This window comes from Pocillopora verrucosa, chromosome 4, assembly GCF_036669915.1.
Source record: "Pocillopora verrucosa isolate sample1 chromosome 4, ASM3666991v2, whole genome shotgun sequence".
NCBI lineage: Eukaryota > Metazoa > Cnidaria > Anthozoa > Scleractinia > Pocilloporidae > Pocillopora > Pocillopora verrucosa.
The window spans coordinates 29,729,872-29,753,837 of NC_089315.1; the positions used below are offsets into that span (position 1 = coordinate 29,729,872).

A 23,966-nucleotide genomic window follows, 5' to 3' on the forward strand; every position below is an offset into this window, starting at 1 on the left:
TAAAAAATTAAATAATTTTATTTACAGCTATTCATTGATAAGATGTACAATATTTGGCACAGATGAAATGCTTGTACCCAGCACAAACCCTTAGTTGATCATAATATAAATTTCTCTCTCACAGATTATATTATTACTGAAATGACCAATGAAATAACGAGGTAACACTTTAGTCCGAATAAATTATAACTACATGAATGCTTTGAGAACTAATGTAAAAAGTGCTACCTTTTCTTTCAAAAGCACGTTGACATGTATCCATCTGATTGCATATGGTTGGGCACTTCTCTCAGAAAGTATATACAATTGAAATTAGTCCTATCGTGTAGTTAAGACATCTATAAAAATTACGAAGATCTCACATGGTAAATTTTTTATTGGAATCAGCGAAAGTCAACATTTAAATTACAGTAAAACAAATAAATTGTTGACTTTGTATCAATTAGATTTTCAGTACTAAATGCAGTAGATCAGTAGATGCAGTATTCTACCTCTTACTCTAATGTCACGGCAAAACGTTTCACCCAAACAACCTACCAGCAACGACGTGCATATGCACCCACTTAGGCCCGATATAGGTAAGCTTGGTGATTGGTTAAAAATATCTGAACTGCTGGAATCAATCAAAGCCAGAACGTTTCCCAGCCAATCAGGTTCTGAAATAGATTGCTTTTCAATGGAGTGTGGTGAACCAAATCATACGCTATCAAAACTACCAATCAGATTAAGGTGAACAGTGCCATAAACCTTGTGGTAGGCATGTACAGCATGAAGCACGAATAAAACTCGAGCAAAACAAGTTGGTTTTCGTTTTGAATCTGATTGTTTGAGAGGTTGGCGGGAGTTTTCTGGACCAAACAGGCAAGCGAGGTGAGGTAAACTTATGGTATTTCAGATTAATTTCGGTAATCAATTAAATAATGTTGTTGAGTTCAATTGTGAACAAGGTTTCTTCTCTTTTCGCGCACTAGGCGCGTCTTGTAATTTCTGACCGTGCGGTTTGTTTGATTCTTTCCCGCATTCGTGCTACGATTGGCCAGCTGTGTAAATAAATAACAGCCACGCCTTGTGTTATTTCCGTCTTATCTTCATAACTACGGGTCCGTATGGCAATTTTCTAATCAGCTCAAGTACATCCACATTCGCCATGTATGCAACCTTTTGTCCATTCACTTCGATGATTTCGTCCCCAGGCTTCAGAGCACCACTCCGCCCGGCCACGCTTTCCTTGAACACATACCTCACATGAATCGGAGCATCACCATAGAGCGAATCCTGACCCCCACCCAAAGAGAACCCTAATCCAGAGGCCCCCTTTTCGAGCGTTAATTCGGTCACAGAGGGCCCATGAGGCACTTTTTGCAGTCTTATCGGTCCACCATTGGAGAAGAATCTCTTCTTTAGACGATCGAAGGTGGAGTGTTCTCCATTATGTTTGACCACATCTAATGGAATTTTCTCTAGGGTTGGCGGTGTAGTATTGTTTGAGTTGGCCATGTTTTTCTTCTTAGTCAATTCTTCCTTCGTAGGCCAAGCATCCGAATCAGAGGTAATTTCTTTGTTAGGACTTTTGTTTCGAAGAAGAGTCATCGCTTTAGATTGTTGTCTGTGTCCTAATGGCCGGCTTACTACAAGAGTAACCCGCTCAGGAGTGTTTTTGAGAAGAGTTAAGGCTTCTAAATTTGTCAATCCTTTGAAGGACTTGCCGTTGACAGACAATAGGATATCTCCCTTCTTGATATGTCCATTGTCAGCTGTGACACTGTTGGAGAGAATTTGCCGCACCTAAAAAAAAAGAGACGGTCGGAAAGAGCTCACGATTTTACTACCACATGGCTTATAGAGCTAACTTAAAGCACTCTAAGGTTCCAAAAAATTTATTTATCTCATTGACAGTCCACCGTGTAACAAAGAGTGACAACGACAAGGCTTTTTAAGCTCTAGCTCTAGCTCTAGCCGGCGCCCGCCAGCACGTCACTTGCACCGAGACAGGGAATAACGGAAGAGGGAAGGAATGAATTAAGACGGTAAAGTGTCACACTCTGCAAAAGGAGATACAGAAAAGAGTGGAGTATGGAAAAAGGTCGATAGAAGGCGGGCGTGAGGAATGGAACACAGTAACCAGAAAAATAAGGAGATGAGGAGAAAGGAGTGCTGTAGGAAAAGAAGAACCAGAAGTGCCAGGGAAAAAAGAAGGAGAACGATAAGGCTGTTAAGGAGGAATTAGAAAACCATACGCGAGAATACAGAATTATAATAAACAAGGCGTTCATGAGGAAGCAACGAACAAAGGTTAACGTGTTATTCAGATTGGCCAACAAAAGTTTTCGAGTAAGAAACAAGAAAGTGCGAGATGAGAGGGGTGATACTAGGAACGACATTGATACTCACCATGATGTCATCATGAGGTGTGTCCACTCCCCCAGTGACACTCAGTCCCAAGCCTGCATGGCCATTTTTCAAGAGTTCTACGGTAAACACCTTAGCGTCGTCACTGCTGACCGCCCAAGTGACGCTCTTAGTGACAGGTTTGACTTCCTCTTCATCCTCGGTTGTCGTGGAGTCATACTCACCAGGAATACCATCAATAATAGTCACAGGAACGTCATCCTGACGAAGGGTCAGTGTCGGGCTCTCTGGCTCCAGGTAGGCGGGGATGTAGTCATCAGAATCATCAAACGAACCAGATGGAGAGGCCGGAGAGGAATCATTATTAAATGACGCCCCAAAGGACGAAAGGCTTATCAATGACTTAGGGCGTTGGCCCCTGTCAAGAGGTGGGCTTAGGGGCAGATCTGACGCAGTCTTTGAAATTGTGCTCGATTCACGGGCGGAGGAGACGATAGGTTCTTCAGCATCTGGTACACGCCTTCCCTCTGCCACTAGTTCAATATTATCACTTCCATTATCCTTCTTTCTTGCCACAGTGAGTTTCACCAGGGGTGGTGTGTTCTTAAGAATGTTCAAAGCCTCACTATGAGTTACTCCCACAAGACAATTATCGTTGACCTGTAACAGTTGGTCTCCAACTCTGAGTCGGTTGCAGTTGGCGGCTGGAGAGTTGGGCTGAATATTTTTTATATACAGCATGCCTAGATGGGTGTCCAGACCTCCCACGACCATTAAGCCAATAGATTTCTGTTCTTTAAGAAGCTGTAATCAAGGAAAAATAAATCAATTAGCCATCTTCGCATTGCTGATTTAAAAGATTGAACAAAGTTAGTGTCCGTCATTAAACACCGATTTCATTTTCCTAAGGTAATAGTTTTGCTTTATCACACACCAAGCATTTTCCACGTTCACAACACAAGAAAGAAATTACTTAAACCAATCCCTACTTTAAACTCGGAAATGGTTAAAAGCCATTTTCGAGTTGTTATTTCGACCCAAATTTCACTCCTTCCATCCATTACCCTGTCACTCCTTCTTCCATTCCTGTTAACTTTTTGAAAATAAGATTTCGATCCACGTAACAGCAAAGATTACTTTTTATGACAAATTGAACCTTTACAATAGCGATACTCACCTGCACCTCTAGTATTCCTTCCTCAACATCCTCCTCCTGGTTCCTGCTGTCGATAAGCTGCTGAAGGTTTCCGGTGTGCCAGTAATCCGGCTGCCCAACTTTTCCTCCAGACGCTTCACTTGTGAGTGAGTCGGCAAGAAGCTGAGGTAAAGAGGACGACCTTCTACGGAAAAAAGGAGGGGGACGCTTGGTAACAGGAGTTGATCGCTTCGTCTCCACATCAATAATAGAGGGACGCTGCATAGGAACGTCTCCAGCAGAGAAACTAGCACTTCTAGCCACTTTATTACCAGGCAAAGGTTGGCCCGAATATTCTTGAGTCGAACTGCAAGTATCTTCCCATTCAGAGGAAACGTCTGAACTATCGAAGTCGTCGGTACTATGTGCATTCACCTCATGACTGACATTCTGTGTAACAACTGGTTCTGCTCCTTGTGACAATTGTGGATAATCATTGTATTCATTCAGGAGAATTTGTGAAGGTGATGGATCAGTGTTTTGTTCCCATATCTCAGGGTTATTCAAATCTTCATTTTTGTCAACTTCCTGAGCGTTCTGTCTTGACAGTGTAAGCTTGTAGGCGTTACCAGTAGTGTTCAGGTTCAGGTCAGTAGGGACTGGAGGTAACGGTTTGGTTTTTCGAGGCTCTTCATTGTGCAGTGCTGGCGCAACTACATCATAAGTGTCCTCTGCAGCACCCTGTTCCGCTGGAAATACGTCCTCTCGTTTTTTACTTTTACCGAGAACAGGAATTGGAGGTAAAGGTTTGGCAGTAGGTGCACCAGTTGTTCTTGGCAGGTCTTCGTTTCCACAATCAATGCTCTTGTTTTGAACGAGCAAATCTATGGGCGGAGGTGCTGGCTTAAAATTAGGAGGACCCGGGGATACGGGAGAATCTGATGTTTCATCTCCTGTGGTATCATTCTGTACAGTGGCTGGCTTCAAAGATAAAGGCGGTGGGGGAGGTTTGAATCTAGGAGGACCCGGTGAATTGGGACAATGTGGTGCTGTACTAAAGTCGTCCTTCTCAGCAAGGCTTGAACTGGCTTGTACTGCCAGCGGAGGTGGTACAGCCTTAAAATTTGGTGGACCAGGCGATGGCAAAACATTACTGTCCTCAATGGCTTTAACTTCAGTGTCAGAGTCAAGATCCTCAGTTATTAATGGTGACGTTTTCATTCTTTCTTTGCTAATTTTCTGTTTAAGTTCGTCCATAGTTTCTTGTTGTTGTCTACTGTGGGTACCGACAGACTTCAGGAAAGTGGGCTTTTTTGGAACAGGAGGTTTATAAGGAGATTTCGTTGGCAAGTTATCTTTGACGGCTTTACGCTCCTCATATTCAGCTGTTATCACGGCGCTAGTGTTCGGTTGTTTTTCACGTTTCGGGGAAGGTGGCCTGTTTGCAAGGGATGTATCCACACCCGCATAAACATGAGATTCCGTCACATCATCATCGTCAGTGAACAAACTTACACCTTCAATATCAATTTCATATTCCTTCTCTTCATGATCCAAATCAGCATTCTCACTGCAAGATTCATCTTGTTCTATTGAACTGCCATCTTCAGCTTGTTGAAAATTTATTTCATTTGTCGCCACTTCAGGCCTCATGTCTTCGTCTTTTGTTGTCAACAAACCAAATTTGTTGTTGTTGTTCCTTTCTACATAGTTTTTCATCTGTGTGGATAGATCACTTGATTTAAAAGTAGATGGCAATGTTTGTGAGAGAAATTTAGTTTCATTGAATATTGGTTTTTCAACGTCTTCATGAACCGGGTCTTTTTCCCCAGCATCTTTCTTTTGTTTACCCAAAGGATCTTTTTTTGTCGTCGGTGGAGGGAGAGGTGGACTGGACCTCCTTGATCTGGAAAATAATCCTCTTGGAGGTGACACAGATCGACTCCTGTTCTCTCTATCCTTTGGCTTATCTCGGTTCTTGCTTCTACTTCTACTGCGAAAGCCAAACAGCTTCTTGGTCCAGGATCGCGATCTTTCACGTCCGACAGGATTGGCGTCAAATGAGGTGTCCGGTGATTGCAGATGGTCGGGATCAGCTTTTTTGTCCTTACCTTTATGGCCTCTTGAGAACAGTTTCTTCGATGTCTTCTCCTTCACTGGAGACGATAGTCTTTCTTGTTCTTTCTTGAGTTTCTGCGTTGATTCTTGTGGCGGAGAAGTTGCTCTAAGTTTAACATCAGGCTTAGAGGGAAGCACAGGTATACCCCCTGGAAGTGATTTTCGAGGGGCGCCACTCGTCTTACCAGGAGGTCTTGAAGGGATAGGAGGAGCTGGCCTCCTTTGCTTAGTGAAATTCTCTGCCGAATCTTCACCTTTAGTTGGTTGCTTGAGTAGCCTATCTTTTGGTTTGAAATGTGTTGCGTTGCTTTCTGTTCGCCCTTTCAAATCAAGTGGAGGATAATGAAGTTCTGACTCTGGATTTGCTTCTGTCGAATTGATCGACGAACTTAAGTTCATGGGTTCCAAATCAGGTATTCCACCAGAGCCCGTGTCTGAAGATTCCTCTAGTGATAAAAAGGCGATGTTGGTCTGGCCTAGGCCTTCTGTTGACATCATAGAATAGGTGTGGCCATGTGTCTCTTGTGACGTATTAACTGTTGATCCTTCCTTACTTTGTGAGGATTTTGTGTCCAGATTTGACATTTCCGTGGACAATGATGGTGGCTTGGAGGATGGTGAGCTTCCTCCTTCACTGTCCTGCTCACTGCCAGAGTGTGACAAATCTTCTAGAGTCAATATCTGATCCAAGAAAGCAAGCTCTGCTTCTGCTGCTCCCGCCTCTGACCAAAGCTCCATTTCTGGAGGCAAAGGGGGTGGGGACATTGCATCAGACGAATCTGTGACCGCAACTTCATCTTCACGAGGAGTAACATCTTGCTTCAAGGAACCGTCTGCTGCGTGGTCTGTCTCGTGTACAACAGGGAATTTAACGGACACGCCTCTAAATTCAGGTATGGATCCTTCAGCCTCCATCTCTATCACATTTCTTCGAAAAGACTTCTTCTTTTTCTTTGGAGAGGATTGAGATGCATGCACAGATGTTGATTTGGCTTTATCTCCTTCAGAGGCTGAATGCCCTGGACTGGTTTTAACTTTCACAGCTTGTAAACCATCTCCAAAACTTTCCAAACTTTCCATTGTGAGAGGTGAAATCCTCGGTGGAGGGGGGGCTGGGGGTAAGCTTTCCATGTCATCTTCGGGTGGCTCATCATGCGTCAATGAATGGGCTTGATTATCATCGCTTGAAGTTATAGGAGCAACAAAATCCACCTGACTTGGGTAAGCTGGCGATTCGTGGAGTTCATCGCCTTTACCAGAGGAACCAGATTGCTCCGATGTTTTGCTTCCTCTTTTTGATCTGATTGGCAAGGATAATGTCCTTTTCTTGGAATTCTTTCGTTCTGGTTTGACAGGGTGTGGTAGAGGACTGGTGATGTGTGTAAGTTGTGTCTCTCCACCTGACGATGGGACCGATTTATCAGATTCAACAGACCAGCTAGATGACATGTTGACTTGAGAGCGAGGTGGTGGAGGTGCAGGAGGAAGACTCGACATGTCATCATCTAAATCATCCAGTAGCTGAATAGGCGCGTCACTAAAAGCATCTGGTATACCAAATATGGAAGTATGTTCATGAGAGGGGGAAGATAATCCAGATTCTGCCATAAGATTCGTGCTTTCAAGATTTGGTAAATGACTTGATGATTCCCGATCAAACCAACAAGAAAGAAGTGGCGACGAAGAAGTCGAGGAAACTGTGTCCTGACTAATAACTTGTCTTCTTGGTTTAGGAGGTGGCGGACCACTAGGTAAGCTTGGGAGACTTTCAAGCTCGTCATCAAACAAACTTGGTGGCTTGATTGGACTTTTATCCTGTCCATTCCACGACAGGGACTCCAAAGCAGCTGCATCTTGCACAAAAGAATTGTTCATGAGCTCCAAGGGTTCTTCTTTATGAATGCTTTCGTTTCCTATATTATCTCCAAACAATCTAGGAGGTTTCATGGGTGCCTGTTGTTTTAAGTTCTCAGTAAGCTGTTTCTGCTTTTCTTGTGAACCGGATGGTATATCGGAATTTCCATTAAAATACTCCTTCTTCTGAACAGGATATGAGGGGGGTGATTGTGCATCTTGACTGAATAGCTGCGGAGGCTGTGGTGCTACTGTGTTTGCTTCCTCCACTTCAGAATCGAAAGATAACGCAGATTCAAGATTTTCGTCAACAAAGTCTTCAAAATTGGCTGGTGGGTTCAAAGATAAGTTTTCTACAATGTCTTCCGTTAACAGTTCAGGTACTTCACCTGAATAATCTTCTTCTTCTTCTGCGTCATCTGTCGGTAATGGTGGAGGAGGACTAGATGGAGGAAGATCATCAAATTCAGTTCCTTCCAGTTCACTGCCTTCGCAACCTTCTGCTGCAATTAACTCATCAGTAAGCTCTTGGGACAGAGTTATAGAAGTAACACTTTCTTCAGTATCTGGTATATGATTTGTTGTAGGTAAGTTTGAAACTGGTCCACTAAAAGTTTTTGATGTTTTCAGGGAGATAAGCTCACTAGAGATGTCCACCCAAGGTGTGTAGGCTGCCACATTTGACAAAACATCTGGTACAGATTCCCGGTCTGCTGAGCTCATTTTGTCAGGTATCTCGTCAAGTTCACCCTTTTCCTTCTGAGATGAGACTGTCTCCTCAAGTAATTCTGTCGGCTTCGGTGGTTTAGGTCCGGCTTGGGCCACAATTCTCACATCTCCCCTTGGGCAGTTCTTGATCATATTTTGGACATCTTCAAAGGCCATTCCTTCTAGGGGGGTCTCGTTAATGGACAAAAGAAAATCTCCAACCCTGAAATGAAAAGCAGACAAGACGCTTTCGTAACCTACACGTGCTAGTATATGATATAATGCAGGGGTGAATTTCCGCAGTACAGTGATTTATCGATATCCTAAAACTACCTATTTCTACCTTGAGCATTCACAAACCATTTTCACCTATCGCAAGCAAGTAAAGGGATTTATCTTATTTTGCTTTGTTCCTGCTGCAAAAAAAAAAACGTCTTAAGTAAGCAGAGAAAAGCAAGCAGCAAACAGTGCGCCATGTGAAACAAAACAAACTATGATAAACAGTCCTTCTTCGGTTTCTCATTATTCTTACCTGATATTCCCATCTTTTCCTACTAGGCCAAATGATGAAACATCTGACACAATGACTCTCCCCTCCTCTGTTAGGTCCACTTTAAAGCCAAGGTTTCTAAACTTCTTCTGATAGATAATAGCAAATGGAACATTCTCATCTCTTCTACCAGCAACTGGTTTCACATCAACGTCTATTTTGTGTTTAATGATAGATGGTGTTGTCATTTTCTTCGTATTGGGGCCTTTAACCGGGGAAAGAAGACCTTTATCGACTCCAAATTTAGGTTTAGCTGAAAGTTTTTCCAAATCCAGGTTTTGTTGTTCGTGGCCACTTTCCTCTGCAGGAGATCCTGTACTCGTCTCCAACAATTTCTCTGAAAAAGTGTCCTTTGTTTTCATAGTCTCTGATGGTAAACTAGGTTTGCAATTTCCTGACAACGACGTAGCTTCTGTGCTGGTAGTTTGTCCAGATATAAACTCATCATCGTTTTCGTTTGTATTCAAATCGTTGCAAGCATCAAGCAAAGACTGAAAATCCCAACCCGTACCCGTTTTATTACCACGGAAACAAGCTTGGTTAATACTGGATTCTGGTGAGATCTCGTCGTCTTGTATGTTGTTGCTTTCATGGCGATCAGCCCTGAAGGGGTCTTGCTCCAGGAATTCCTTCATTCTTGGACTAAGAATAGGCGGTGGAGAAACAACGGGAATGGGTGATAAAGGCAAGACATCGTCAACTGGTGGTGGAACTGGTGGAGGAGGGGGAGAAAACGATGGAAGAGCAATAGACAGATCGTTCTCTAAAAGATCGTCTGCATCCAGTAATGGCGGGGGTGGCGGTGAAGAAGGCAGTTCTGGTATATCCTCTTCAATATTTCTATCTTCATTACTTCTTGAATGAGGTTCATCTCGACTTTCTAATTTTTTCAATTCCCTGCTCCACTGAGACTTGCTAGGAGATACAGCTTTTTCCGCGCAGGGCAAAGTTTTGGCCTCTTCTCTCCTCGACGACGATGATAGCTCGCCGTGTATTCCGCTGTCTTGAGCCAAAGTATAATTTTGACCAGATGATAAATCGGACTTCCATTCACTAACAGGACTTGAAACTCTCTCCTGAGGATCTTCTCCTTCCCGTAATATCACAAACGTGACAAGTTCGGTTGGCTTCTTGAGCAACTGCAATGCCATCGAGTGAGTGACACCCTTCAAGGACACGCCATTTACTGAAACAAGTTTATCGCCAGTTTGTAGCTGTCCATCTTGAGCACACACCATACCAGATTGTAGTCTACGAATCTGGAAAAAGGCCACAACATACCTTAAATACCAACCTTAACTCGCGGGGAAAACACTGATCTAACTGGGAGGCAAACTATTTTCGTGAAACACTTTGCTCTGGATTCCTTAATTCTTCTACATTTTTATAGCTGTAAAACTCGAATTCGAAGCCATTAGCTAACAAAATCATACGCATTTGGTGCTACTTTCTTTTTAAGCCATGGACATGTACGGGACATAAAACAGGATTCACAGAGAAAATAGTTAGTGCTAAAGGCTTAAAACAGCGGTTAAGCTGCACACGCACAGTTTTTCTGATTGAATATGGGCAGTGAGAGTACGAAGCATGGTAAGTATCACCTGTCTTCCGAAATCATTAACAATCATGTACACTGATAACAGTTCCACTGCTATTACCTGGAAATATCCCTTAAGGTTCCCATAGCTTGGGACCAAAGAAAGACCAAGCGTGGAGTTAACTTCCTTCTTTATGTTTATTTCCACTTTCCTGTAGCCAGACGGAATTATCAGATTGTCCCCCAATTGGTCCTTAACTTTCTCTGAATTCTTATTTGTTAAGTATTTGCTTGTGCTGATGACATCTGCGACTGGTTTAATCTGTTCTTTAAACGGTGATTTTTTAGTACTTCGTGCTTCTTCTTCTTCGTTCTTCTTACTTCTCTCCTGTTTGTCAGAGCTTCTTACATCTTTAATTCCATTATGGTCTTTTTTCTCTGCAATATATTCTTTACGTGGAGTATCGCTTTCATTTTTCGCCTTTACACGCCCGGAGGATGGTACTTCATCAGTTTTGTCAGATGAAGGTGACCTTTCTTCCTGTGTCCCAGGTTTAACTTTACCCCTACGACTCGACCTTCGCTTACTATCCGGAGGTTTGGGAAGAGGCGTAAGGTCTTGTGGGACAGTTTTGTCTGATGGCTCATTACTCTTGTTTGCTCTTTGATTAGAGTCCATTCCCTGGGGACTCATCTTGGACCTTCTAATTTTCATTTGTGTTGAACTTGGTAGATCTCTGAAGATCTTGATCACATCTTCTTGGTCCATTCCTCTGAGGTGGGTGCCATTGACTGCGATAATTTGATCTCCTTAAAAAAATCATATCATCAGTAAACTTGTCTACTCACGCTCAAACGTCAGCTTTAGACACCCTTTACGGTGGCTAATTAACATTTTCAATTCAGTTGATAAAACCAAATTACGTATAGGATCTGTTTCGGACTGTCTTCCAAGTCTTCATCTTAAAGTTGTGTTCTTTCCTTTTCCATTTCAAGGTCTCTTTATAACAACTATATTTAAGGGCTATCTTTATCCAGGGGAAACCTCCATTCGGGAGTCACAAATATTGATTTATCCGAAGATAATTTCACTTTAATCTGTGTTCAAGTCCTCTTTACAAGGGACACATCCTACTGAAAGTAGAAGCCTTGGTGTATCAATTCTACGTACCAGAGTGATCTGCACTTACCCTGACAGGCACAAAATTTCATGCCGTGTAGTTTACTGAAGATAGTTCTCTAAGTTTGTAATTTTTGGAATTTGAACGATGAAAATCATTGAAAAGAATCATACTTACCGAGTTTTAGCCCCACTCCCCTAGAGCCTCTTGCCAAAGCAGCAGACCCTCCTTCAGTTACACTTTTAATTGACACGCCCTCAGCTATGGTGTTCCCACGAGACTTGTCGACTGTGACACCCATGCCCAGTCCACCTACCAAGAAAAAAAACCACAGTGGTGAGTTGAGATTCTCCTTGGAAAGTTTTGATGAGCCTCTCTATTCGAAGTTTATCTGAGGACTTGGCTTACCAGTAGGTTGCTTTATAATTGTGTAAATGTCTTCCAGAAATTCGGCAGAATCTGTGATAATAAATAAATGAACACGACATGGTCAGAAAAAAGTTCATATCATTAATAATAAACACATAAATTATTTTGCAATTGGTCTTATGACCTGTTTAGTTGGCATATAAAGGGAAGGCAAGAGGGAAGATGCAAAGGGAATGCAGGGAACAACAGTTGTGATACCAGTGATCACACTTGGCACTCAATTTGATTATCCCTTCGTTCACCATTTTGTTCTCTGGTTACAAATGCTACTGGTCCTATCACAAGAAGACGCTTTAACCTCAAATGTGACTTATCTTTATTTCAACAGTTGTTTGTCTAAGTTAATTATTTTTTTAAGATGAATACTTCAGGTGCCTTCAAAATAAGTCTTACCAGGTTCATGAGTGAAAACATCGTCGTCTGACTCTTGAACTGTTTGAGACTGATAGGAAAATGGAACAGAAATATTAAACTGGAAAACTAAGTTTCAATACTAAATGTTCATGTTTCCTTTCAGGCTTTGTATAGTACTATATTGTAAAGTATTTTGGTCCCTGTAAAGAGAAACAATAACTTATAAGACAGACGTCATAATTTACTAATTAGTGACAATAATAAGGGTTCAGAGAGACAATCACCATTCATTAAACATTTACCTTCTTTTTCTTGTTTTGTTCGACAGAGTGTGGAATGAGGAGATCACAAGATGAGGAAAGACTTGCCAAATTGCCTGAGATGTAAAAAACAAATGAAACGCAAAGAAAAAGTAAATTAAGGGAATAACCTACAGATAAGCAGGACATGAAAAACATGTGCAGGACCATCAGTTACAAATGTTCTCATCCAAAAGGAGTACCATTTTCTGATGCATGCCTCATGCACATCTATGATTATTGGCAAGACTTAACAGTAACTCTAATGTTCAGAAACGTGGATAACCTTTATAAGCAGACATTCTACAGAGGTTTGATCACAGTATTTTAGGTATTGTTGTCCTTCAGCAGTTTACTTGTTTTCACCTTGAGTTTGCACTGCCTCCTTGTGTATTTTCGTTCTTTCTGAGTTGTGATTACCCTGGCTTTGGTTCTCCAACACTCAAATGCAAAGTGCACTATTATACATCTGTAGCTAACAGTTGATCAGGGCTTAAATTGCCTAATAATAAACCATCCACTGATTAAAGCCTCCACACCCTAGAACATTAGTATGCAAATTCTCCATACAGTTCTCTATACATTTCCTAGGGTCCTAACAAGGTGAACAAGCTTTACAGGCAAAAGCTGCTTAGTTGATGATCATTTCCTTTATTCTCCTGACCTTAATGTTTGATTCAGGGGTGATATTATGAGGAGAAATATGATGCTGGTCACTCTAGGTGTGAAAGGGTTCAAACCACTCACCACAAGACTCAGAGCTTTCGGATGCACCAGAGAGTGTTGACGCAGTTCCTGAACTCTTTGATTTCCCTGACATCTTTTTATCCAGGAACTGACGCTCACTTTGAAGCTTTGTGAGTTCATCGTTAAGTTGTAGAGGTAACTTGTCAGATGCATTGTTCTGCACAACTTTAAAATATACTTTTCCTGGAGGGGTTTTATCCAGAATGTTGTATATATTTTCAACTGACAGTCCTTCTAGTTTCTTGTCGTTAACTTCAAGGAGTTGATCACCTTTTCTGTAAATAAAAATAAAAAAGAATTGAGGAAACTTCAAATTGTGAGCACTAAAACTTCCTGTAATTATAAGTTAACACCATCAGGAAATACCCAATTAAGGTGTTATGTTACAGTTTTTTCCAAAGTTATTTTCAGCCAGCCATAGGAAAAAAAAACAGTAACCAGCAAAAGGTTGAGATTTGTCGCAGATCAAGACAAATATTTTATTGTTTTGCCTGATTTAAGTAGCTGACCTTCTGCTGACGTCAATGGAGGGTTCAGTTAAAACAAATAGACAATTCACCTCAATCTCCCATCATTATCTGCTGGTGTTCCTTGAATAATGCATTGAACAAAGATTCCAGGTATCTGAGTCGATGGATGTTGTTCTCCCAGACCAATTCCCAAACTGCTTCCAGGTTCTGTAAGCCCAAATAAGATCAACTGATTCACAAGCCTCTGAACAAATAAATGAATTTGGTTCTAAGGGCATTACATGCCTCATTATTATTGGGTGCTACTTCAAAGTAGTATGGCCTATGTTCTGCTGATAATTGTAGGGCAGAACAAGTTTACTTCATGAACAAAAATGAAATACAGGGGAATGTCCTCTACATCTGAATCAAACTTTATTCAGAGAATTCTTTAGTCTTGATTGCCTAATAATATAATTCTAAGTGTATCTTTCAGTTTGTATGTGCATTATGATTGGTCAATTTAGTGGGCTGCATTTAACTGTAAAGCCCTCTATATTCAGAAATACTGTAAAGTACAGAAATTTGTCTTTTTCTTCCTGATTTATAACCCATGTGCATCGGGCTTGGGCCATAAATCCAAGTGGGAACACTTGCTCTGTAACTCAAAGTACAGACCAAGAAAACAAGCCTAGTGATGGGTAACGATGATAATCTCTAGTGAGGTGAATTCAAAAGTGACAATTTTTTTGTGTGTGCTCATAATAAATCATTGTCTTACATGCTTAGATAATGCCCTGTGAAGTTTGACCTTGCTCTTGAATAATATAATTACCATAAACTGAGAAAAATATATCTATCAATTACCCCTTTAACAGAATATTTTTCCAACAAAATATTTATGAACCAATTATCAGTCAAAAATTTTAGAATTGGACATAAAATTTTGTTCTTTCATAATCATTTCAATGATTATTTCTGATACAACAAACAATCTGCAGCTAACCTATAATTACTAAATTTAAATCTCTCACAGAGCATTTAGACTAATATCCTTCAGAGAAATTATCAACCATGGAATGAAACTTAAATGTGTATAATTTTGGAACTAATTTATAGATGTTTTTTAAAATAATAATTAAGGGTCTAAAGAATAAGTTATTCTTGTTGAAAGTGTTGAGGAATTAAAACACAATAACACAATTATTTTGTGGAAGCTTGGATCACAAATCAAAAGTTATCTTCAACAAAACTGTAAATTCACAAGTACTAAAGGATATGCAGACAAAAACAAAATTAATACACACCTTTATAAAGAACAATTTCATTGATCTTGTCTTTCTGGCTTCGTTTTTGACGCAGCTTTCGAAACATTGTTGGAGATGATGAATTGCTGGAGCTGGTTGACTCTGCTGTCACATCTCTGCTGTTTCGACGAGATCTTCCTGGTGAATTTCTGGGTGTTGTAAATGTTGATACACTTGGAGCTCCAGGACTGTTTCTCCGCACTTTCAAAGTTACAATTCCTCGGCGAAGATTCTACAAACCAAGGATACTATTTACTGCTACAGAGAGTATTGTCAGTATAACTTTCACCTGGTGAGTAAACTTTAGTAATGGATAGCACAACAGATTGAGAAGCTTAAAATAGGAACTATTTTATTCTCCAACAATTTGAACTTGAACTGCTAATTGAAAGTCAGAACAAAGTTGCCAAAAATGGTATATTTTTGAAACAAATTCTCAACAATGAGGATTTTAAACTGTGACTCTGAATGAATTGATAAAGTTTTCCTCTGTGTTCAATCTGTGTTAGCAATATTCTTTTGTTTGCTTTGATAAAGCACTTGATCAATAACCCAGGGGCAGGTGAACATTGTACTGTTTAATATTTAATCATAAATAGAAGCATTTGAAAGCCCACAGTCAGAAAGATATCTTGTGTCATTGAACATAAAGAATAAGTGATTTGTCAAATATTTTAGCTGTGCTCAAATCCCCAGATTTTCACAGTTATTTTTTTAACTTTCTATTTTAATTAAAGAGACAATTTCACACATTACCCATTGTAGTAATGCATTCAATTAAGCCATGGAGAATTTATTTTTCTCCAGGAACAAACAAATGACTTTATTTTGTTGGAATTGTGAACAATAGCCAGCAATTTTCATGTAAATTTATCCCCAAACATAAGAAGATATATCATATCAAATTTTTGAGTAAGCAATACTTACTTGAGTTTATATTACGTGTGAAAATGATTAACTTGGATTCAGTGATCAGAGAATTTGAACAAATCAGTACTTTTTGGGGGGATGATCAGGTTACTTTTCATCAATATAAAGTTTTCCAATTGTAGTAAAATAAAGTTGCTTCTTGCTGATTTTCAAACTAACTTTTGGCTATGAAGAAAAGATAGCTTAAATTTATTTTTTCCAATATCATGTCAACTTTGGACTGATAAATTTGGAAAATAAAAAACTTGGCCTAACATTTTTAAATAAGTGAAATATTTGATAAACACTTAATTTAGTGAATTCAATTCAATAATAAAAGTAATCTTCAGAAACTCATAACAATGTTTGAAGTTTAAACATTTATCAGAAACAATTCTAGTGAGTGTTAGCAAAAATAATTCTTGATTTGTCTTTAAATAGACAAAAAGGTAGTATTTTGTCAGCTAGAATTAACAAAAAATTATCTCAACTTTTCCTAAAGTCAGATAAATCATCTCTCTCAAACAGAACGATATAATATCAACTTTTAAGCTATTGATTAACAGAAAAAAATATCATTTTGTTATTTGTAGTTACCTTCATTAACACAACGTGATGAACTAGCTTAAATCTACTTTTTATGTTGCTATAATTACTGGGTATGGGACAAATTAAGTAATCATGTTATAATCTTTTAATTTTTTATCAAATCTCTCCTGTATTCTGAGAATTCTATCAACTTACACTGGTTATACAACCCAAAATAATCACAGATGAGTTCAAGCATTTGAGAGTAACCTCTTAAGCTATTCACTCCAAAGGGCTCAATCTCAATTTCCACACTGTTGAGAAAACATTTCTCAAAACCTTAGCTAAAAAAATCTGGTATCAAATCAAACAGTATCCACTAGTTGATAGTTTTTCTTTGTTTGGTCACCTTTCTGCTTGAAAATGTAGTGATATCGAAAGAATTCTGTTTTGATCACCTCTAGGAGTGAAAGGGTCAAAACTTGCCTGTTTTGACCTCTGAAAGATTTAAACTCTATTTTATTCTTTACCTTAAAGGTGTCCAGGGCTTGTTGATGAGTGAACCCTTCAAAAGATGTTTCATTGACTGATAACACCTCATCACCTTTGATTTGATAGCAATAAACAAAAAAGATTAATTTGGTAGGCAGATTATTAATTGAACCCTTTAACTCCCAGATCAAATTTGTAATTTTCCTTACTGTCAGCAAAACAATTCTTATAATTTTTAGTTTGGAGAATTTAGTATTGGATCAACTAATTATCTCCAAATTGATATATTTTCTTTATTCTCATCACTTATCTGGTTGATATTGTATTGATATTGTAAGGAGAAATTCTGTCTTGGTCACTCATGGGAGTTAAAGGGTGAAATAAAAAACAAAATTATACTGTAACAGTATTTGAATAACCTTCCAAAGTTGTTGGGGTGAGAATTTGAAAATTACTTTAAAATCCAATTTTCTAAAAATTCCTCTTCGAGAATGAATAACAAGTTACCTTTTCTCATCCTTCCATCAGCTTCTGCTGCTCCACCAGGGAGAATATTCCGTACATGCACAGCCATATCACCATGAGGTGAGCCTTTTCCTCCAACAATAGTGAACCCAAGACCTTTTCCATTCATTCCCTTTACCAGAACAATGGTAACAACTTCCTCTTTCATGGTTTTACTGGTTCTTCTTGGTGAGATCTCATTACTCCCCTTTTTCTTTGCTTGGGGCGAGTCCCGATCATTACTACCCACAAAATTTTGGGGTGTGGGCATAGCTTTAGTCATTACATTAGCAGGGGGATCCCCCAGATATCGTGCAGAGAAAGCAATTCCCATACCTCCTGGAGACTGAGGTCTTGGCAGGGAAGGTGAAATTTGACCAGGTTCTAGGCGCATTCCGCTTTTTGTTGGTTTTTCTTTAGAAGGTGAATTATTCAAGAAAAGGTTTTGTGAATTTCTCTTTTTTGAGGCATCTATAATTGGAGGGGATAGAGATGGTAGCTTTCCTAATAAAGATTTTGTTGAAGACCCCTTGGAGAGTGGTTTATCCTCTAAAGTAACTGGCTCACTTTCTAAGCTTTCTTCTCCTTTTGAAAGTAAGACATCCTTTGTGTCTGACTTTCCTTGTCCATTAGAACCATCAGATGAGGAAGACCAGTGTCTGCCATTAATCAGCTCTTGTTCATTTCCATTTAACAGAGCATGATTTCCTTCATTATGTGACTTATCCTGCAAGTCAGTTTCTCCAATTTGATTATCTTTCTGTGGATTTAAATTTTCTACTATTTTTGAAGGACTACTTTCCATTGATTGTTGCAAAACTTTATCTTGTGACTTTGTGGTCCCTTTTTCAAACTTTTTATCTGCTTCCTTGAATTTCTTTCCCATGTGATCAGAGGACATTTTTCTTCCTTTCTGCACTAAACTTTCTGCAGATTTTGCTTGAGGAAGGCTTTTTGAACCCTGCATTCCAGCTCTATCTGTTACATTATCCAAAGAACTTTTTTTCAATCTTGACGCCATTGCCTTCTTCTCCAAAGTAGACCCCCTTACCTTTGAGAAAACAGAAATAAAACTTTAGCACTTGTGATAATGGTTTGCAGTATTCAGATTACATCATACTTAATACAGAGTCTCTCTGCCAGGGAACTTTTCCTGAGAATATTGTTTGTTACCTGAGTTGAAATGACTAGTTGAATCAGCTTTGGTGATGCTCTTAGTAAGTCAACAGCCTCCTGTTGTGTTACTCCTATTAAGCTGTGGCCATTGATCCATAACAGCTCATCACCCTCTTTAAGGCGACCATCCCTATATACAAAGAAATCGATTTTCAGTTAAAATTAAACTTTCTTTATTAGTAATATCATAAAAGTTGATCATTTACTCAGAGTAATGTTGTGGATTAAAACAACAATTCCTCTTGGAATTATTTAAAACTAGGTTGATTTTTGTTTTTCTCTATTAAGACTGACTTTAAGAAAATTGATGACACTTTAAAGATTAAAATTTGGTGATTAAGAGCAGATTTCTCCCGTTCAGTTCACCAACTTTATCATGTTAACTTAAAACTTTCCTTGTAATGCACATATTGTTCTGTTTCTGTTGTTTGTTTTGTCCAATCAGCATTTTGTTACACACTTTAAATTTAACTTAATTTGTACTTTGTATCATTCCAAACTGAAGATGACAGAAGGACTGTTGAAATATGTTTTTTGTTATCTTAAAAGTGTCGTTAATTTTCTTAAAGTCATTACATATCTGCTTCTATCCAGACCTATTTAAGAATGATAATAGTTCATCTTGAAAAAAAGAAAAAAGGAAAATACAAACTACATATATACATCTATGAAACAAGGGATCTATTTTCCTTACTTTACAATAATATATAATTTGAACTATTTGTATGACTCAAATGCAGCTCGGGTAGTTATCATTTGTATGTAATGCAATGTGTAAATCTCAACTTCTACCTCTGTTGTTTACTTAAATTTACATTTATGGGAAGAAATATAATACAAATGATAAATATCAGAGGGTTAATTTTTTAGGGTTAAACTGCTTTAAATCTGACCTCCATTCTTACCTAAATTATTGGGTTGTAAGCGCATGCAATATTGAATTTGGTTTTTAGACATTAAGTTTTTAGATATTTAGTTCTTAGTCTATTTAGTTTTTTGTCTTGGCTGTCACTGGTTTGTTTTCTTGATTCGAAGTTTGAAATATTGCATCTGCAAGAATCCAAGACTGTTTATTTATACTACATAACACTGATTTACATGCAACTAAGTATTTTCTGATTAATATAAAAATATTGAGTACATCATCATGAAACAATGACGTCTTAACTTTGTGCTTGAACTAGGTCAAGGTCAGGTTTAAATACTTTGCAATCAATTCTTTGAAAAATGAAGTTGCTAAAATCAAATTTGAAACTCTGAATTCCTGTAAATCTTTAATTACTGGATGGTAAATTTACCCCATCATTTTCCAAAACAAGCTCAACTAACAGTTACCATACTTAATTTTGATATTAACATGTCAATTGAAGGTTTCTCTGTAAAAAAAGGTTGATTTTTTTGTTAATCTGATAAATTATAGAAAAATTGTACTCTCTTGGTGTCAAACCTAAAAATCATGCACAAATGAATGTAAAATTTGAATTACTATAAAAGTTTAAAAATTCAATTAACTTTTGGAATCTCATGCCACACTTGGTTTAAACTGTAAACCATTACTGACAGTTACATTAATCAATACAAGTGAAATACTGTACCTTGCTGCAGCTCCACCAGGGCTCACATCAGACACAAAGACACCCTTCTCTCTTGTTTCATGGTTGAGTTTCATCAATATTTGTACTCCAAGTCCGCGGCTATCCTTTAAAATATGTATCTTCTTTACTCTATTTTTCTGCAATAAAATATCAAGTATACAACACTCTTACAGAATTGTCAAAAAATGCATGGCATGAAAACAATATAATAAATTATCTAAAATACAAACGTTTGTTGTTTTACATAACAATTTCATATCACTTTCAGACATGATAAAGGAAATATGAAATAGTTTTAGGTTTGTGGATGTACCCAATTTTTCAGTAATTTTATTGAAGTCTTTAAATATCTGCATACAGTGTATACCATACTTTAGGCAGCAAAATATGTCTTTGCTTTAACTTCATAAATTATTTGGTGCAATAAGTTATTAATGACAGGATGTTGTTTAATTTACTAATATTGTTATTGCTCAGAATATCAATTATTTTCCTGCATGTGCACCAATTGTAAAGTGAGTGTAGTAACAAGTTATAATGAGTGAAAGTTAAATTCTGTATATAGTACTGAGCTTCACTGGCCTGTAATATCCACATTCTCCCTTAATGAGCCAATATCTCATTTTTCTTGACATAAGTATGACTATATCTAAAAAAAATTACCCCTTGAAGAGACACTAGTCTGTTACAGGTTACATTAATTCCTGCTTTCAGTCAGGGTAAGCAATAACATAGGGACACTTATTACTAACAGTACACGTTTGAGGCTAGCACTTTCCGAATAAATGTTCTAGACCCAGGGGTAACAGTTGATGGTGTAGTCTACTTGTCCAGGTGAGTGTAAACAAGAAAAGGCCTCTATTATAGCAGATGATAAGGTCAAAACATCAGTCACTATTGCTGACAACAATCCCTCTCAGCACCTCTTCCACAAGCACAATCAGACTACCTGTTCAACAGTTATTACTTTTATCAAATCTAAAGTTAGGAATCGTATAAAGCTACAAGGAAGAACACATCTCAAAATTGACTGATTAAAATATTTAAAATTCTCTGTTTTGAATATCTAAGATCAAGCACTTTCACCAATCTGTTAATTGCAGGTGATAAATGGTAAATTATTTTTCTGCTCTTGATCTGCAAAAGAATTTTAAAAATTTCACAGTAGAAAAGAAGGAATTAAAATCCTATTGAAGTTGACTTTTGTATTTCAAACTCAAATCAATCTTTAGATAATTTTTTTTTTAAAACAAACGTTTATAACAGTAATAGAACAAAATTACTCTTCTGCCTTGTTGATGGTAGGGTCAAACTTGAGTAAGTCAAAATAAAAATTTGTTGCATTTAACTTACAGATCCAGAACTCTCAGAAATGTTTTCAAGTCTTGGAACAACACCATTCTTTACAGGTGTAATGTTTCTCCCAGCAGGACCACGGAGAACTTTCATTTTTAATTTTCCACTCCTCAATGCACTTCCTAAGTACCACCTGAAACAAATCACTCAAATTAATATTAAATACGCGTTTATAATTCAAATATCAGCTTATCTCAAAACCGAGACGTTTAAAAATATTGTTTGTGAATAGCAAATGAAATACACAACAAAATCATCTTTTCTAATTTTAGCGACACTATTTCAGTGATTTCTCTTTTGGAAATTACTGTTTAAAGGCTGAATTTGAAAGGAGAAAAGAAATTATTAATTAATGGCCTTCTTTGTAGTCTAGTTCTTATCACGCGTTGAACGCAAATGCCAAGAAAAGTATGCTAAGTACAGAAACACCTTTCTCGGTTTGCGATAAAAAACGTAAACAAAGAGGTCACACAATGCAAGCCAATACAACACAAATAAATGGCGCTAAAACGATCCCTATTTCAAAACAACAGACAATCATCCTCTACACCACCATTGGTACTGATATTCTGGCGTTTAAGTTCAGTGAATAAATGATTTAATGTCGGACAATTCGCAAGATTGCATTCTGATAAAGCGCAATGGCCCTAAATCGCTGATTTCAGATTCTAATAGTACACCCAAGGGAGAAATGGTTATAGATGATACAAACTTTTGAATACAGCTTTGTAAACAAGCCTGACTATGACGGCGTTAATTCATTTACGCTTCCTTACATGAAAAAAGTACCTGTTGCGGTTTTTTATAAACTTTGATGAACATTACGAGTTTTACCTTGCTCGCTCCAGGCTTGCTTTAGATAGATCGCGTCCATTTATTTCCATTACTCTATCTCCAACTTCCAACATTCCATCCCGTTTTGCTCTACTATCCGGCAATAAATCAGCGATTCGTATATTTCCCAAAGCAGTTCTTGCACGGCTTGGGCTGCAAGGATCTTTATTTTCAAGGACGACTCCAAAATCTCCCGAGCACTCATCAAATTCGAACGTTCTAATGTCGCCTGCTCCATCCATGTCTCCGTTTTGAAGCGTATCTTCGGCCGCGGAAGCCTTCTTTGATCGCGGAGAAAAAGCATCTGAAGAAGAAACCTTACCTTCAGTCATGGTATTCACGGTCAAAACACTAGTAAAATTGTCTTTCTTGTTTTCCTGCGGTGAACATTCCTCCCATTTTTCCCGTCTTCGCAACCGAATCACAGTAGCCAAGTTTGAGCTCGTCTGCCACAAATCTAGGTCACACCAAACTTTTCATCTTTTAAATTCACACTATAAATTTCCCGATGAAAAGCATACTTTAAGGTGAAATTTTTTCTCAATAGCTGTAAGGATTAAACGTTTCTATGAACTTCCTTCGTTTCTATTTGTACCGTCTTTTATAAGTTTCCACATTTGAATCACATCGTCATGACGTCATGCATATAAAGCACTCCTCCCCCGTGAATATGTATTTCTGTTTTGTTTGGCACGTTTCGGTTTTCTGTTTAAAGGATAAAACATTGTAATTCCAAGCAATGCGAGCGGTCAACCTTAAGAAATAATTTTTCTAAAGCAGATATCGCAAAATGATACGTTCGTTTCACTTGATTAAATCATGCAAAAATCTGCACCCTACTGGGGCAGGGGAGCATATGATGGACCCCTCTGAAGAGGCTCTCTGTCGGGTACTGTCGTCTGGGTCAAGTTTAGCCTCTCGTGAGACACACAAGTTTAGAGATCACGTTTGAACTTTCAAACTAATTTAAAGTACTTTTTTTCGTAAAACAATTGATTTCAAAATGAAAAGGAGTCCGATTACACCCTATTGTGTAGCTTCATGACGCGGCCTACTCTCTCTGTGTCGAACTAAATAGGAACGGTAGTAGCAAGAAAAGAAACGCGCGAGTCAGTAGACACATAACCTCCGTCTTTCCCTCGCGCGTGCTGCACTCGCGCCAAGTCGAGCGCCCGTCACGCATGATATGTTAACCATGACGGAACCTTGAGACCGTGTTGAATATGTCTTTACCAACGCCTCGGGTCACGAAAACGTATGCGGACCAACAAAAAATTGAGCTTAGCCCTTAGCTAACTAACCTAGACCGGTATTGACGAAATTACAAAATTAAACTGACCAATTAATGGGCAGGTTTCTAAACAAAACTTTGGTGCTACGTTGGTTAGGGTACCACAAGATCATTTGCCTTTGTCAACTGAGTCGATAATCATAGAGAGTTTCTAAGCTGACGTCTCGAGCGCTAGCCCTTCGTCAGAGCGAAATGACGCCTAACGGCCGAAACGTAACCTTTATAAGTTCTTTCCTGACCAATAAACAGTATAAACTCAGTTGATAAAACCAACGTAACCTGCCAATTTAAGACTTAGTCGAACCAAACTGTGACGCTGCCAAT

At 38.5% G+C, this 23,966-nt stretch overlaps 1 protein-coding gene across 1 annotated transcript; it reads right to left on the reverse strand.

Annotated features, from left to right (window-relative positions):
* Nucleotides 1-22,945, reverse strand: LOC131779794 (uncharacterized). Its single transcript, XM_059096388.2, has 18 exons — nt 22,352-22,945; nt 21,515-21,650; nt 20,162-20,298; nt 18,564-18,696; nt 17,394-18,441; nt 16,925-16,998; nt 14,958-15,189; nt 13,761-13,878; nt 13,202-13,476; nt 12,458-12,531; nt 12,195-12,243; nt 11,781-11,831; nt 11,550-11,684; nt 10,373-11,061; nt 8,697-9,973; nt 3,527-8,387; nt 2,392-3,153; nt 1-1,785 (listed from the first exon to the last, which is right to left on the reverse strand). Exons 1-18 carry the CDS (start codon nt 22,681-22,683, stop codon nt 1,072-1,074), a joined length of 11,097 nt encoding a protein of 3,698 aa, XP_058952371.2. The 5' UTR covers nt 22,684-22,945; the 3' UTR covers nt 1-1,071.
* Between the last annotated feature and the right edge of the window lie 1,021 nt (nt 22,946-23,966).